Source organism: Neopsephotus bourkii, unplaced genomic scaffold, assembly GCF_033783945.1.
Source record: "Neopsephotus bourkii isolate Nb327-2 ecotype Australia unplaced genomic scaffold, CSIRO-AGI_Nbou_v1 NB_196, whole genome shotgun sequence".
In the NCBI taxonomy this organism is placed as follows: Eukaryota; Metazoa; Chordata; class Aves; order Psittaciformes; family Psittacidae; genus Neopsephotus; species Neopsephotus bourkii.
The window spans coordinates 16,313,194-16,331,049 of NW_026900709.1; the positions used below are offsets into that span (position 1 = coordinate 16,313,194).

Sequence of the window (17,856 nt, forward strand, 5' to 3'; positions counted from 1 at the left end):
TCTATCTTATTTATGTTAATAAGAATTGTTCTCATTTTTCAGAAACACAATTCTGCAAAGGACTGTTGTTTTTTTTTAGTTGAACTAAAGAAGCTTTTTTCCCTACCTAAAAGTAGCTTAAGCCACGGTGATTTTTATTTTTAATCACAGTAGAAGCTGATACCCTTCTTGGAAGGTTCTATATATTCTTAATCAGTATGAGAACACTGCAGATGATTAACTTGATTAGATTTACTCTCTCTGAATATTAATAAGATTAGTTAGGAACATTACTACATTCATTTTGCAGCACAACCCCCATATGAGAATTTTGTACATGTTAAGGTCTATATTTAGCATATGTCTATGCCTCTTATAGACAGATAAGGAAAGTGAAGGTCATAGAAAATTCTGTGTCCCTCTTGGAAACCTGGAATTTGCAGTAAAACTAAAGGGAAGCTACCAGCCATATTCATTCTAAGAAGCCCACATACGTAGTTTCTCACAAAATCCAAAAAATGGGGAGAGGAAATAAAAACCTCATACAACCAGAAACAAAAAGAAAATAATCCAACATTGAATTCTCAAAGTCCCAAAATCAACTGTTCATTGATAGCTAGAATATGTAAAAATTTTACTGCTCCAAAGTAATCTCATTCCTCACTTCAACCTTTTTATAATGATAATTTTATCTGTTTCTTGAGGATTCAAACAGAATATGAAGTTTGAAAGTTTCTCAAAATGATGAGCTAAAATATTAATAAAATCACTAATTTTTTATTTATATATATAGATGGTATGTTTACTTTGATATTTTTTCCCTTGATATTCACTCTGACCTATATTTCATAAATCCAGATCAAAACATTTGGCTCTGGGAAACAACAAATACGGTTGTAATACTAGCAGTCCAAGGATTAAAATTATGGTTTCATTTAAGCTTTATATCCAAAATCTGTTCCTGATCTCGCCAAAGCTTTCAAATCATTCCTCAATATGCCAGCAACCAATAGCTACAGATAATTTTTTAAAACTCACAAAAACACTCACCTTGCTGTCTCCCTCCACTCAGCATCCTCTCCTTCGCGCCAACAAATTTCATCAAGCTCAGTAAAAAGATCATGAGGAATGTGTTCCTCATCATCGTCTTCTGTACCCAGAATAAACTGCACCCTTTGTGATGGGGTATCTGGGGAAAAATAAAAATATAAACTCCAGAACACCATTTTTATTTTTCTGAGCAAGCAAATATTTAAAATTTCATGAGATTATCAAGACTCTTTCACCCCTATCACTTAGTGCCACACAGAAAACATGATTATAGTTATACTGTAAAAATATTCATATACAAACACCTTCAGACTGAGGCCTCTTTATTTATCATAGTTGTCTAGTCTGCTAATTAAACAATCTCATCTAAAGATAGAATGTGATGTACAGAAATAGTGACTATTAGAAGCTGGAATGGTATCTCACAGAAAATAGCACAGATAGCAGCATAGATATTGCTGAGAAAACTCTTTTACTCCAGTGTTACAACTACTCTGCCACATCTTAAGTCTAAATCTACAGATCCAGCTCAGCTCACAAAGCTGGTATACTAAATGTACATTCTTTGTTTTACCTTTTCTGCAGAAAGAAACCAGAAAAAAAGCTCTATAATGTCAATATACACTGGGAAGTTCAACAAGAATACATCACCATCTACACACCTACCACTCCCCTGCACCTTTGTAAACTGTTTCTACATGGTTAGGCTGTTACAAATGAAGAAGTCATTTATCCATCCCAATTTCTCTATTTTATTCTTCCTATCTCTGTCTTCCCTTTACCAGTTATTTTTCTTCATAACCTTTCAGTGCAGAACACTAAATGCGTTTTAGAGAAATAATACTCGTTTTTCACATCACTCAGAAAATTTCAGGAACTCAAAAGGCACCTTAACATACATGTATATTCAGTGTTCATAGCTCAAATTTTGTAAGTCTTTTTAAAAAAATAAAATCCTATTTATTTAGATGTAAATCTCAAATGAACAAGCTCTGGAGGAAATACAGTCTCTCTAAAAATACACAGCTCTTTTTTGTGCTAATGTATTTTATATTTCTAAGAGGAATCAAAAGCCCTTTGCAAGAGCAGATAGGGTCCAGGCTGCCAGTCAACTGAAAAATTGATTAGCCAGCAGAACAGCTCAGCAATTCCTTGAACACTCTCTAAATGAAGTTCTGTTCTACAACTGTATTTGTAAGACAGCCTACAGTATTTTCCATCTACCAGTGATGAGCATCAACGCATAGGATCCTCAAGCTCTCTGAATTTTGGAAAAACTGAGGTAATAGACTCACCAAATGCTAGTTGAAGGGCAAATACAGCTCTAAGCAAAAATAATTAAATGGGCAACCAATTCAGAAGATTAAATTCAGCAGTAAAGATACCTTCTTTGGTAGTAGTAAATTTGCTATAGCAAAAAAAAAAAAAAATACAAACAGTACCTGACAGTTTTCACATAAGGTCTATTTGCTTAAGCAGAGTGTAAAGATATGGTACGTTCAAGGCTACTTACTTCTTCACAAAGCAAGGAAATGAAACCCAGGAAGAAATACTGGACAGAAAGGAGAGAAAGATAGGCTCAGATACTACTAAGCTTTAGAGGATGGAAACTGAAGGAGGACAGGCAAGGGGACAGAAATTACTTGTGGAGAATCATTGAAGAATAGCAATAACCTCCTTCACTTTACCCTTTCTTTTGTTACTCTCTCTCTTCTCTTCAGTCCTCTTTTTTCTTTAAGACCATTTCAACCTCTGTTCTAGACCCCCTCCAGCCTCTCTTTACATATTTCTATTTACTTGGGGATTTCTTTAATTCTTTATGTTCTTCATATCCACATGTTGGTATGTTCTGGAGAAGGATAAAGTATACACAAACATCAAGATTTAATCCGAGACTAGATAGCATATTCTGGTCAAGAAGGGTGCAACTTGTTAAGATTATTTCCCAAAAGGAAAAAATTCAGTGACATATGAACTTGCAAAGGGCAAGTGCACATGAGAAGTGACAGAACATGGAGAACAAGCTGCTTTGGTAGAGAGCTGGACTGCAGTGAGAATCTGAGAATAAGCATTGCCAAGAACATCCTGTACTCTTGATAAAATCAGCACTAGAACTGATTTAGAGCAACAGCTACTATTAAGTAATAAATGAGTAGTGTTGTGCAGCAGAGCTGCCGTTTTATGAAAGTTATGATACTCGTACAAATGCACACTTTCAGCATGGCAAGGAAAGCAGAGGATCAGAAATCTCTTGAAGTCAGGTGAGCAGTAACAAGGAAACATGTTACTACTGTGATCTGTTCTTACTGGGTCTTCTGTGTAACACAGCTACTGCACTGACAACAGTGAAGAACCTACATATATGTTAAAATATGCACTGAATTATTTTCATCCTCTCTAAGACAAAACTATCTTCTAGATTCTGGCTAACTTTCTTCGCTGCTGTAATTTGTACTGGTGTCTGAAGCCTGTAAACCAGAGGTGGAGTTTCAGATGCCAAGCTGGGGAAAAAAAAAGAAGTTATTATTTGCTTCATAGTACAATAATTTTATTTCAAGGGCAAACCCCTAAGAAAATTAAACAATAGGAAAACAGTAAAATTAAAAAAGAAAATCTGTTGGTTCTACTTGTAAAACTGAGTTAACAGGATTACTCATGTGAGCAATGCCAGATGGATTTGGCTCTTATTCACCAGAGTAATAAATACCAAATATGTCATTAATGTATTATATGGAAAATGAGTAATCTATGATTCAAAAACAGTATGAAAGAATACTTCAATTGCTGACTGTCAAACCATGATAACTTAATCCTCAATCTAGAAGCATAATATTTGCAATTTAGGACACTCAATGTTTTTGAAGTCTGGGAAAACAGAAATCAGCTTGAATACCACCTGTGTCTATCCCTATTTCAAGAAGTACAGCCAACATTAAAAAAATCCTTTATATTATTATTGCTATTTCTAAATAATAATGAAAGTAATCTAGATTAAGCTAAAAAAAACTAAAATAAATAACTGGTATTCCTTTCTTACATTAGTATTTCTATAACTGCAGTTATTTTATATCAGAGCACAGAGGTATTAGAAGCAATTAGAACTCGAGTTCCACAGTAAGCAGCTGCTAATTCTCCCAAGTAAATAGCCCATCACCAGCTCAGGAAATCCTCCAGGATCAGCTGGGACTGGGCACAAAGTCTGGTACGTGACAGGAGCAGGAGTACCATCAACAACAACCCATGCTTGGCTAATGAGCCAATGAGCCATCTCAATAAGGAAAAGCCAAAGCAGCTTCTGTTTGCTGTGGCTCCACCATGGGAGCCTCCTGCCAGACTTCGTGTTCCTCTGGGCTTGCATTTGCATCGTATGTGCAGCACTCACATAGATACCCAAACTACCTCTGATACATCAACTTCATTGCATGCATAGAAAACCTGAATATATTAGTTTTTAAAATCTGTATAACTCTACTGCATTGTCAAAAGGGTAAAAATTAAGGCCTGGTGCATAAGCTCTTGTCAAAACCACAAATTCACACTGGAATTCAGAGCCACAGAAAAATGACTCTGCAGCAACCTGACATACTGCTCACTACACAGGCTCTTCGTAAAGTCATTAGCATCCCTAAAACAAAAGCAAGATATGGGCACAGACAGACCAAAATTGCTGAACTGAAAGCCAGAAATGATAATAACCTGACTCCCAGAGGGCAACACAATGAGCTGCTCCCCGGAACAGCGCTGCATGCAGGTAGGGGGAACAGTGGCCTATATCACCATCACACTTTGCAAAAGACAGGTAGGAAAGAACCGTAACTGGCATTTTCCCCTTTAACATATCCGCAAGTGCAACCACAATTCTGGGTCAGGACTGCTCCCTCTCGCCTAACGGAACAAGGTTTCTGAGATAAGAAAGCAGGATCATTCTCTGCCCCTCCACATAAATGCATCCCAGCAAACAACCTGCTCCACTGCACTGGAGTGATCCACACCTCCTCCTCAGCGCACACCAGGATTTCCCCTGAGACAAACCACCCCGCCATCATTCAGAACTGCACACAATCTGTCCAAGCCATACCACAATCAGAAACACATGAAAAATATATCCAATTTTTGTCCTCTGCCCTTCGTAAGCTCCAGAAAGCGTACAAAAGTGTATTTCTGGTAAGTCTATTAGCTCAATTGTCAGAACAGGTTTCTGTATTTCTAAGCCTGCTGAGAGCCTTCATTTAAGGGAAGTATTAGTGGGCTAGTATTTCTTATTGGGGTCAGTAAATGTAGGAGTGAAAATTAACTTTTTCTACATTCAAAAACATGTTAAACATTAAAATAAGATTTATATTACAGAAGTTCACACAAGGCAGCAAACATCATAGACAAAATGGAAGAAAGTATTCCCTTGCTTCCTCCTCTGGGACTTCAGCCCTATATGTATAATTGTGTTGCAGGAAGCTCTCTCTGCATTTTCTTCCCATTAATTGTTTCCATCACATCAAGGCCATGACAAATAATCTTATATTTTGGATCTGTCAATATGGGCAATTCCCAAGCTTCAGTTATCATCTTTTTGCTAGACTCTGAAAACTGAAGTTATGATACCTTATATTAATCCAGATTTCCTGCAATCTGTTCCACACCTGCCCAGAGATTCAAATTTCTAATTCCACTGTTCAGCAGACAAAGCCTATAGTTAAGCTTTGGAGTTTCTCTTAACAGCCCTATTCTTTACAAATAATTAAATTTGCCCCATTAATACCCCTTCAACATTTGAGGTTAGCTACCAAATTGCCAGCTGTGTCCTTTTATTACGTTTTCTTCAAGCCCCTCTAGTAACCAAGAGAAGTTCCCCTTTGCAATTCATTTTTATTTGCATTACCTTCAAAGAGCCTTTTCTGAACCGTGCGTAGAGTCTTCTGTCAGCACCACCTCCAGAGCTTCTCAGCTTCCCTTGCCACATCCAATAGCATGAATTACAAATTTAAGCCTCTTTAAAACTGGAGATTATTAAAGCCAGATTTCTTAAAAGAACAACCCAAACCTTGCACAAGCCCCAACAGTATCTAGTCCTGGAAAACACCACAGGAGAATGAAATCAAACCCCACTATCCACAGCTGTGTTCACTTCACTCTTACAAAACCTGTCCTTAAAGACACCCTGCTGAGAGCTAAAGTCTTCCTTGTCCAGCCCATTTTAAACCAGAAACGTATCTTTAACTCATGAGTGGAAGTACATGAGCAGTTTCACTGATTACAGGCAAAATAACCAGACATCAAGAAAATACTGAATATTGCCACTAAAATCCACGTGCATACTGAGCAAGTGCAACCTAAACAGCCAAAGGGAAATCTGCTGCAGACTTTCAGCACCACCATGACCCACAGCACTGATGGAGCAGTCCCAGCCAGCTTGTGGCCATGCAGCCCACCTTGCCCTTCCAACAAGCTACACAAGGAGCTACTCTAGGCTACAAACAGATTTTATTTTTTTTTTGCCAAACTAGTTTTAATTTATATCAATTCCCTAATTTAATTCACAGAGCAGTTGAAACACTTGACCCACACAAAAAGCTGGGGGGGGGGGGAGGGGGAAGCTTAAAGGGGTCATGAAACTGGGTCTTTAATTACAACAGCAGCATTTCAGCTGGAAACAGTAAACCCCTTCAAGAAAGCAAATAGTGTTACTGCATTTTTAACTAGAGTGAGTAACTTCACTGGCTTTCTCTTTTTCTTCCAAAAAATTGTGAGGCAAGTTGGTGGAAATCCAGAATAATGAAATCACTCCGCTTTGAATTTTTACTACCCAAAAAAGCCTCTCCATGAGCAAGCCATGTAATCTGCAAATTACGTGATTCAAAGACACATCATTATGGCAAAATGGAAACACCTTGCACAACCTCATCTCATCAGGAGGCAACAGACAGACAAGAAGAATCAGGTGTGGTGAAAACAGAAATAAAACTTGAGTAACTGATCTGTGCCCTAAAAGGGCACATTACCTATATATTCTATGTATTATTTGTCTACAAGCTCTGAATCTACAAGCACACTGAGAATACTCAGGGTACCTTTGAAAAGTGACAGTAGGAGATCAAGAAAAAAGCCTATGAGCTGCCGTCAGAATGCTCTAAAAAATCTGTTCTCTGCAAACACCTTATCTCAGACAGCAGCTGGTACCGCTTTCCCAGACAGGACTCAAAGAAAGTAACATGAACTTCCAGCCATGGGCATTACACTGAATACAGGTGTTTTCTAGCCATGCTGATGCAAAGAAAACTGTTTAAGAAATTGTTTGTCACTGGATAGGAACCTGGTGGCACTTGTCCACTGATTGGGGCCTGCACGGTCCCACAGCACTATGTACTGCACAGCTCCCTGAAGCAATAATAGCAGAGCAAGATCTGCACCTAATGGTACTTCACAGATGAAGTTATAACTTACAAAGTTATAGATTATGACAAAAAAATAATGCTTCATCCCATGCTTGGTTAACTGAGCAGTCTGGAGCCCTTCACTTCTGAATATTTCAGGCCTTTACTTGTTACAGCATCTCTATTATTCAGTTGGTGCCTCATTTATTATAGCTCCTTTCATACTTCACTGCTTCAAAACACTGATAATTTATTCTCTTGTACGTAGAAATCCAATTTATTTTTCTGACTTATCTCAAAGCACTGTTTTCTATCAGCTGTGCTCACAATGCTTATTTTCTCTGTCTTTATTCTTGTACCTGCTCATTGAAACATTTGCTTTCCCTTCCTCCCTCTCAGTTCTCAAGAATACAGCCTCCTACCACCATTCAACAGAAATATGCTAAAAGGCATCTAGAGAAGAGGCAGCTAAGCACTTCTGCGTGTTCAATTAAATCAGAATGATTCACAAATTAAGGGACTATTTTGGATCTGATCTCTTAGGCAGCAGCACCTCACAGTAAGTTATGCATCAGGAGTAAGAAGTGTATTTGTCTTCCTTGCAATTTCCTTCAGCCTCTGGATACTGTTATAACCTTGTGGTCACTAGGAGATGAGAATTAAGAAGCATTACTGAGGTTTAGTGGACTCAGATTTAGTGTGAGAAGTATCTGTTGCTCTCTCTGAGTAAATAAAAACACAGAAAAACTATGTTTTTATTCTTTTTAAAGGAAGTGCCTTTCCCCAGGCAGCACAACCACCTGTTTGAAACTCCTATAAGGAAAATCCACTGTAAAAGCAAGGATGTGGATATAGACTATGATTAATCCCTGTATAATTTTGTCTGTTTGTTCTATGTTCAACCCCTCCGTCACTGTATAACTGTCAGATTTACCTTCATAAGACAAATCCCTTCCACTGCTGTCTATGCAATGCCACATTTCTGCCTGGCTGGACAGAAGTCAACACTCAAAGTCTGGTTCTCTGGCCAGTCAGCCAAAGGAAAAAACCCCTCAAATTTCTCTAAATAGATATTATTTCAGGGTGGAAAAATTGGATACTCCCAGACTTTTCTGAATGTTTGGTAGCTCTGTATTTGGCTTGTTATCACCCAAGTATTTTGCAGAGCATCTTCAGCATTCTGGATCCAGAGATTACTTCTATATCTTATGTGTTCTGGCCTTTCTTATAAAAATAATGGTTTATGTTACCTACACACCCCTTAATTCATAGTTGTAATACTTTTACAAGTGAAAATGTGACTTGCAAAAGTGCAGTCCTGTTACTTCAAACAAGTATGGCTGCAGAAAAGTGATGTCAACAACAATTTACAAATGCACTTCAAAATGCACTTGCGTTTTGCTCACGAATGCTCATTGGAGCATTCTTGAACATAGGCTGATTTTAACAACACAGAACTGTGTTGAATGGTGCATTTTATTGCACAACTGTCAGAAGACTATTAAGGACGGATTCAACCAGGTTTGTGGTTTCAGGGGTTTGGGGTTTTTTTTCTGGTTTGGGGCTTCTTTTTTTTTTATTTTGACATTAGGAAGGACATAAGCCTAGGTCTCCAGAAGTTGAAAGAACAGAGCTAAGTTCTCAGCCAAAATGTGTCACATACTGGCACTTAAATAAAACCAGATGACTTAACATAAGACATTGCTTCATAGTTTAAGATATCTCACTTCTTGTCTAATGTAACTTTCAATTGTTTCTTTTCAATCTGACATTATACGTATATATGCATATTCTTTTTGAAAACTATTTTAATAATTTATGAACTTTGCTGTTTTACAAGAAACTGGATTCAGTACAGTATTGGGTCTTTGTAAATTTGAAATACATTCCAGACAGAAACACCACAGCCAATATCTACTGAGCCTCAAAAAGGCTTGACTTTGTTTCATTCTCTGTAACCATCAGCACTTATTATCTACTTGCTCCAGATCTTTCTACATACATAATACAAATTTCAGATTTAAATGAAGTCTTATCATTACTATTCTGTAACTTGAAATTATATTGGCACATATCCCTAATGACTTTAAAACATTCTTCTGTTGTACACTGACAAGTTGTTTTCTATACAGGTTTCTACTATACTTTCAACACTTATTGGATATTTCAGCACATGGGCTTTTTATTTTTGAACAGCAAATAATATCCGCATATGTTTTGAAACAAAGCTTGACTAATTTATTCATTACTACCTTTTTCTGTTCTCTGTAATGTTTTTTAATTTAAAATTTTGAGAATTTTAGGAGTCTTGTATCAGGTTTGTTAATGGAAAAGTATTTTTTTCCTATTTGCTCTCAAGTCCTCAGCAGACTCATCTCACAATGGCACATTATGGTGTCATGTAAGGAAAAGGTAAACACAATCTGGATCATAGTTCACATCCGATAAAACACTGCAGCTCCATTGACATGGACATTATTACAAAACTAAGTCTAAAGAACCATCACTCCAGCATCCAGCACATTATGGTTTTAGAGGCAAATACTCCAGAGACTTCACTGGGGGCAGCTGGTGCCATAAAGTGCTCAGCCCTTCTCAATGGTGGTGGAGGTCTGCCTTTATGAGAACACTTATGGACTCTCCTACAGTGGTAGAAATTACTGAGATTTCTCATGTACTGACTCTCATTGTCTGCTGTTCTTCATGAAAAGAGTAAATCTTGGCTCTCCACCAGAGACTGGAGAGGCTCTGGTGGGTTCTCCAAAACCCCACTGGTAATGGCATCCAAGCCGTAACAGGGTAAAGTATGCATAATCAATACTGATGTTTATTATTAAAAGACCTATGCAAAGATAAAATTTATCTTACCAAACGGAGGAGACTCTCTCCCATCTTCTAATCCTGAATCTCGCTCTCTGTCTCTCTTTCTGTGTTTATGCCCACGGTGCCTATGGCGTCGGTGACTTTTTCTTCCACCCAGTGGCACATGAACTCCAATGAACAATGTTCGATGGCCTATGGGGAAAAAAAAATTACCTTTTAAAAAAAGCAGCTGTGGCAACATAAAAACAATATTAATAACCATAATAGCATTAGTGGTATAATAATCATTAGAACTACTTAATCATGTAATATTGATTATTCTAATGTCATAGTCATAATGTTATTGACTACAATAATGATGATGTAGTGGCACACGTATACAATCCCTTGAGAGAGGTCACACTTGATACAATCCTTATGATGCAGTGTGAGATTTTTAAAGTTTTTTCTTCAGATTTGTATTTCTGTGTGTGAACTTTCATTAAAGCTAGACAGGTGTTCTGTAAAATGTCTTCCAAAACAGTAACATGAAGAGACACATGGATCTCTTTGCATTGAACATTTGGTGAAGTTGCTGTTTGCTTTGTGTGTACAGGAACTTTACAAAACTCATTGCTATTTATGAGCCAAACCTTGACAGAATTCTTGTGGGAAATTAACTGAAGGGAAAAGAAAAAAAGAAAAGAAAAAAAAGAAAGATTACTTAAAAAAAAAAATAAAACGCCTGAAAGCCAGACTGCAAAATCCCCATACAATTTTATGTGCTCACTTAACAAATACATTGCTGGTAGCTTAGAGTGCATTCGTTTATTTATTAAGATACATAAGAAGGTATATTGCCATGCCTACCACCATCTTTGAGCCTGAGGAATTTTATGTTGCTGATCAAGCCCAAAAGATTTAGCTCTTAGCGATGTGGGATAACAGGATCAGAGCACAGTAAATCATTTAGGAGGAGGAGAGCAGAAGGGAAGCAATCACAAAGTACCACAAAACAGAACAAATGGGAAAGGAATCATGACTCAATACAGGCAAGTTTCCTACAGTTACTCAGCAGAAAGACACAGTCCAGATTACTCATCTCAAATAACATTTATTTTCTCCTTGAAATAAGCATAACACAGCTAGCGGATAATTGCTGCTTTGCTGTAATCATTCAGCAGTGTCAATCGTCTGAAAAAGGTCAAGAACATTAAGCTAAGGTAGCATGTGATCTCTAGTCCCATGGAGACTCCAGCAGGGACAGAAAACAGAGCAAGGCAGCATTTGTCACAATACATCAAAGAAATTCAAAGCTCATACGAATTCTCTGCAAAGGTGGAGCCAAAACAAGCTGAAGAAAAGGCCTGGACACCACACCAGTTACTTCCTCAACTTGGATGCATACAGAGGCCACTAGAAAGCAGAGGCAACAATTTTTAGGAAACTTTTCTTGTAGAGTCAGGAGATTTTTCGGAAGCAAAGATCATGAACTGAAATTGTTGGTGATTTTTTAATACTTATTTATTAGACTCCTCTTCTTCGTGTTTATTACATTTAACCCAATAAATGGTTTAACAAGAACTGATGGCTTTGGTGTATTTCAAATATATTGCAAACAGTAGTTCAAGAAACAAGGAAAAATGTATTCCATAAAAAGAATTCATTAAAAAGATACCAAAGGACAGTAATGTAGTATTCAACACTTCCTTGTCCCCTTCCTTGGGGAGAAAAGAAATCCAAAACATTTTGAAAGGAATCAGGTTATCTTCTCTAAGACTTAATTTCCAGAGGTGCAGATAAATCGCTTTTTTAATTCAGTATTTTAATACATTCCTGATGCTTTGTGATATAAGTGGGCATGATGATCCTTCAATGCATGATTGAAGTTCTGTGCCACTTCAGTGCTCAGGTTGTACCTGCATCAGGAAATGCAGGTTCAGGTTCACACACATTAATTTCCAGGGCTGAATCCAGGACCTGAGTCCAGACTGTTCTTTATTCAGTGAACTAGAAAACAGGCCCTAAAATGCATGAACATTCATCTATGTCTGAATACCACAACAATTTTCCCTATGCACAAAGAATTGGTTCACACTGAAAACAATAACAGGAACATGGAAACTGAAACAGATAACCAAGAAATTGCAAAATGGATCTTCTTCCTTCTGTGTGAACCTACTGAGGCCAACAGAGTTCTATCAATGCATAATTTTAATAAACATAGAGAAGAATCTAGATCCTCGCAACAAGGTTCAGTGAAGCACTACACAGGTTGACTTTTTACAAGGGCATGTATTGACAGCACAACAGCAAATGGTTTTAAACTGAAAGACGGTAGATTTCGATTAGACACAAGGAAGAAATTCTCTACTATGGGGTTGGTGAGGCACTGGCACAGGTTGCCCAGAGAAGCTGTGGCTGCCCCATCCCCTGAAGTGTTCAAGGCCAGGTTGGACGGGGCTTTGAGCACTCTGGTCTAGCAGAAGGTGTCCCTGCCTGTGTCAGGTGCGTTAGATATCAGTGAGCCATAGTATTTACCCTACAGTCCTCCTGAGCTTTTTCAACTAACCTTACCTTAATATCAATAGAGTTTTATCATGGAAAGACTACGATTTTGTTCCTGCTAAAAGACACTCTGAACTAAAATACTGATTTATTCCAGATGTGCCTCTAGGAAAGCCAAGCATAAACACATGCTTAAGTATTTTAAGTAATAGGATTTAGGAGCTAGTAATTTTTAAAAACTGAACCTCTGAGAAAATAAATTATTATAAAATATTATGCACAGTCTGAAAGCTTAATGAAATGCAATACACTGAATTGATCTGCTCTGCAATGTCACCCTTATACAATGTTACCTGTCCACTGTTAAATTGTATAAATATTGCTTTTAAAAAAAGACTGGTTTTAATCAAATTGCACATAGCTGGAGAATGAAACCCAGAATATAAAGTTAGTTCAAATCCATGCATTCATAGCATAAAAGGCTTTGACCCTTTGTGGTTTACCTTCAAAGCATCAAAACACTCCTTAGGTAAAAATATTTTAAGTATTTAAGGCATAATGACCACTTTTATAAAGTGTTCTAATTTTTATAGGATTATATTAACAAACCCAAATTATGTTATAAAATATTTAAAAGGAATCATGTTAATTACATTTAATTTTCATACAGGTGAAAGTATATAATAGCATATGTAAAAATCAGGATTTCCCCTAAACTTTTTAACAAAAAGGTTACTGTGCTATAAACATCTCCACTTTGCAGAGGTATGAATTCTATGCCCTAGAGAAGACAGATATGAAATATGCATTATTAATATTAATACATCTTTTAGAGACATTTCTCAGAATAAAATCTAAGTAGAAGGGTTGTTTGGGGCTACTCTATCCCAAAGAAGAAATTTTTTCTTACACCTAAATTTTATTTTAAGGCCCCCAATATTAGATTAACAATCTAAAAAGGCAACCTCAGAAAATAAAATTCTTTCTGCACAGCCCTTGAAAATTACAGTTGTAACATCTAAAACTGATTTTCAGAACCTGGCATTCTGGGTCATTAAAAGAGAAGCTTGCCCTAGCCACTTATCTTATTCATTAAATAAATGGAAAGGAAATGTAGTGGGATTTCTGAAGCCTTGAAAACATGCGCCCATTATAATTTATGGTGCTTGATGACTTCACTTAGGAACTTCTGGAAATCTCATTAGAATTGTTTGAATGAATGTGACATTGCAACAGAAAATGGAGATTGAGAGAAAGGGATTCTAAATGTTTCCCTTAATTTAGAGGAATTAAGATCTTTTTAATGGAACACTAAAAGTACAGATATTTTTGCCCCAGTGCCTCCCATTCTTCTTCCAAGCACAAATTTAACACAGAAAACACACAGCCATCTGGTAGGAAAAAAACCATATCATCTACATTCACCTCCCTGCTTTCCCACCAGTAAAGGTTCCACAGGCCTCCATGCTACACCATTCATGTGGGACTCAAGCAGGTACTTTAATTGCTCCTTAGTGAAACAGCCAAGGTAATAACTACTGCATAAAAAGTGGATGCCCTGGATGTGAATGTTTGTGAGTGCCAGGTGCACGTGATACATCTGCCTGCACTGCCTTCAACCTGGAAGGTTCTGAATCTGTGTTAGGCACCTACTGAGACCAAGCCTTTCAGATCCCTGCTCACAGGCATGACATGAAGGGGCAAATAACGGAACAGATGGGTCTTGAAACACCTCCAGAAGGAGGAAAGGCAGACTTCTGTGACCTACTAAGGAAACACACTGCAAAGTCAAGATGCCTTGAGAGAGAATACTTTGCCAGTGGTTTGAGCCAAGTCTCAAATCACTGCTGACCTCAGCAGGACTGGAGGGGTTTCTTCCTCCTCTGGAAAGAGAGCTTTGAAGCCTCTTTTATGTACTGCCAGCTACAGCTGAACCTAATGCAATTTTCCATCCTCTCAAAAATGAACAGTGAGTAGAGACAGAAATCCAGCAGTCCTTCCTTATAGAAGAAAAAGTGATTATAGTGAATTGTGTAGGAGTAGACAATACATGACTCATGATTCGTTACTGTAGTGCAGCAGGGAGGCAGAGCTAAAGAGAAAGCAGAAAGAACAAAATACTTCCTAAACCAGCAGTTACATTGCTGTTTGTGGTTACGATTTGCTCAAGGGACATTTTTCACCTTTTTGCCATGCTGGGAGGAACTGCCAAGAAAGCCTTCACAAAATTTTTACATCATGCATGCAACTTATGTTTTAGGTTAAATTACAGCAGAAATTATACAGAAAAAAAAGAATAAACAACATCCCTGCCTCAAGAAAGCATTAAGGACATACTGAATATGGAGGACAAGCGCATCTCATTGAAGTCATGAAAGTTAAGGACCTTTTAAAGAGCCCCCATCAATCATTGCCATCCCAACAAATCTGTCATTTTAACGAAACATTTTTCCAGTTTGTGGCTGGGTTAAAAAGTCTTCTTTTTAACTGTACTTATGTTCATTCCTGATTTCTTCACATTGCTCCAGAGCAGTCCAGGTATGGTGTGCACAGTCCTATCATGAGATCAGGTCTCAGACCTTGCCAAAAACCTCAGCTGACACAGAATGTGAACACGTCCTGTAGAGTTATTCATGAATCCTCAAGGCGAACCATCTTCCCACAAACAAGGGACAAGAGATCCATGCGAAGTGACAATATGAAAACAGGCTAAGAATATTGGGGCTGTTCAGCCTAGAGAAGGGAAGCTGTGTGTAGACCTTCAGCAGTCCTCCAGTATCTGAAGGGGGCCTACAAGGATGCCAGAGAGGGATTCTTCATCAGGAACTGTAGTGACAGGACAAGAGGTAATAGATTCAAACTGAAACAGGGGAGATTTAGGTTGGATATAAGGAACAAATTCTTTACTGTGAGGATGGTGAGGCACTGGAAAAGGCTGCCCAAGGCCTGGAGCAACCTGGCCTACTGGGTGGTGCCCTGGCCCATGACAGGGAGGTTGGAACTAGATGATCTTAAGGTCCTTTCCAACCCTAACTATTCTATGATTCTATGATTTCAGGTGATTTCCAAGGCAAGAGTGCAAGCATAGCTCAGGAGAACGCGAGATCTTGACAAATATTGAGAGACACAGGAAAAAGGAGTCAAAAAATAGAGAAAGATGTGCCTTAGAAATGACAAATGAAACAAACTAGAGCACATAATACCTCACAGGCAATGAAAGAATTTCATGCTTATAAAGCTGACATTACAGGCATAGACTAACCTGAATCTTTCTCCAACTCTTTATTTCCACGGTTTATATTCTACCCCTCTAAATCTAACAAACATTGATACAAGGAGCATGGGTAGGTGAGAGTGCACATTAGGATGAATGAGGCATCCAAGGGAAGCAGAGGCAAGGAAGCTTGGAGAGGGGATCTGTACTAATGGGGTAAAAGATTATTCACAATAAGCTATACCAAGCTGTCAGTCAAGGGGAGGGGAGATCCTGGTCAGCGTTCCTGCCTAACCAAGCAGAACTAGTAACTGACTTTCTTCTACATGGGGGCAAAACTGAATCAAAGCCAACAGGTTAATAAGATTTATCTCCTCTCAGTCCTGTGAGCTGCTATTAACTCTCAGGTAAATAATGTTAGTGGCAGACAGGTCCACTGTCATGTTATTTCTATAAAAAATGTCCAGTCTCTGAGAATAGAAGGCTACTTCAGGATCTGAAGCCATTCAGATTTTCACTAAATAATAATATATGGAGATTAGAATTCAATCACAATGACTTTTACATATATTGACCCTGTGTATACTGAAATAGTCATCAAAATGATTTTTTAAATTACTGTCAAAAATTGGAAGAAATCTAGAAAGCAATAATAACTAAAATAGCCATTTTAAAAAGAGAATAATTAAATACTCCAGGATTTCTCTTTTTTTGGTCAGCAGAACAAAATCTACTACCAAAATCAATATTCATGCAGGCTGTTAAATACAAAATATCGCTATAAGCATGCTTAACATTTTGAATTAATTTCTCGTTTATTAAGTTTAAATCCTCAGCTTTTGCATCCTATTCAGGGTTGTTTATTTCCTAATTTAGCTTGAAGTCTTTTGTGACTTTCAGTAATCAGTCCACATAATCTAAATGTTGTCAAAAGTGTCAGAATGAATAATCTGATGTACAGGGATTTACATACTTGGATACGGTGTGTTATGTATCCTGAGAGACACAAAAGATGACAAACTTGATTTCCCATGAGACAAGTTTTTCCCACACCACTTAGGCAGATAAAATGTACGAAACATAAAAAGCTTAAGCAAAGTCTTGACTTCTCTGAATCAAGGATCATTTTGTGATTTCCTCCAACAGAGACAGAATTCATTCCTGAACCTCCACATAATAATCCCGTCTTCAGTCATCTCCCTATTGAAGCTTCTTCTCAAACCACAGCAGTTCTGAAATCCTGCCACAAAAATCCAGGATCTGCAGCTTAACACCACTAACAAGGACAGCCATGGAACAGTCACTTTCACTCTCAGTTAATATGGTGGCTGTAAGCAAAATCCTTTAGTGAGAGTGCACTTAGTGCCAACCCTTTTGCGTACCTATATAGTCCAAAAGTCGCAACACGTGGAGATCGATCCGAACATTTCTAATCTATGAGAGAAAAAGTAGGTATATATATTTTGTCAGAAAACTGTTACAACTGAACATCCACTGAAGCAATGGCAGAAAGCCAGAGATGACAACAGGGAGTAAGCTGAGTGCAACTGTGCACATCTGTTTATGAAAACTTGCCTACCTGCTCCCAGTTCAGGTACATGTACAGCCTGTCCTTTTGCAATTAAGTACTTTACTATCCAGAATCAGTGCCCAATTCTCATTTAGGAATTTCACCACTGATCTGCGCACACATTGAAAGATAACATGCAAAGTATGCGATTAAAACCACGGGAGACAGCCTTCTTGGTTTGCTTTTAGAAATGCCTTCTCTGTCCTTTCACTAATGCAACAGTCAGACAAGTGACCTCTTTGGTATTAGTGACCGATCTTGACCTTACAATTCAGCATAGAAATACAGAATCATAGAATAGTTAGGGTTGGAAAGGACCTTAAGATCATCTAGTTCCAACCCCCCTGCTATGGGCAGGGACACCT

General features: G+C 37.8%; 1 protein-coding gene across 7 annotated transcripts in view; it reads right to left on the bottom strand.

Moving 5' to 3' along the window:
- SLC4A10 (solute carrier family 4 member 10) overlaps positions 1–17,856 on the bottom strand; it is a 149,861-nt gene that overhangs the window by 69,082 nt on the left and 62,923 nt on the right. For all 7 annotated transcript variants that reach the window (XR_009724015.1, XM_061344144.1, XM_061344127.1 and 4 more), the window contains 2 exons: positions 10,266–10,412; positions 1,030–1,168 (listed from right to left, as the gene is read on the bottom strand). Coding sequence is in view for 6 of the 7 variants with exons in the window: in XM_061344144.1 (XP_061200128.1) it covers positions 1,030–1,168; positions 10,266–10,412 (286 nt within the window). In the remaining variant the exon portion in view is untranslated. The remainder of the gene's footprint in view (positions 1–1,029; positions 1,169–10,265; positions 10,413–17,856) is intronic.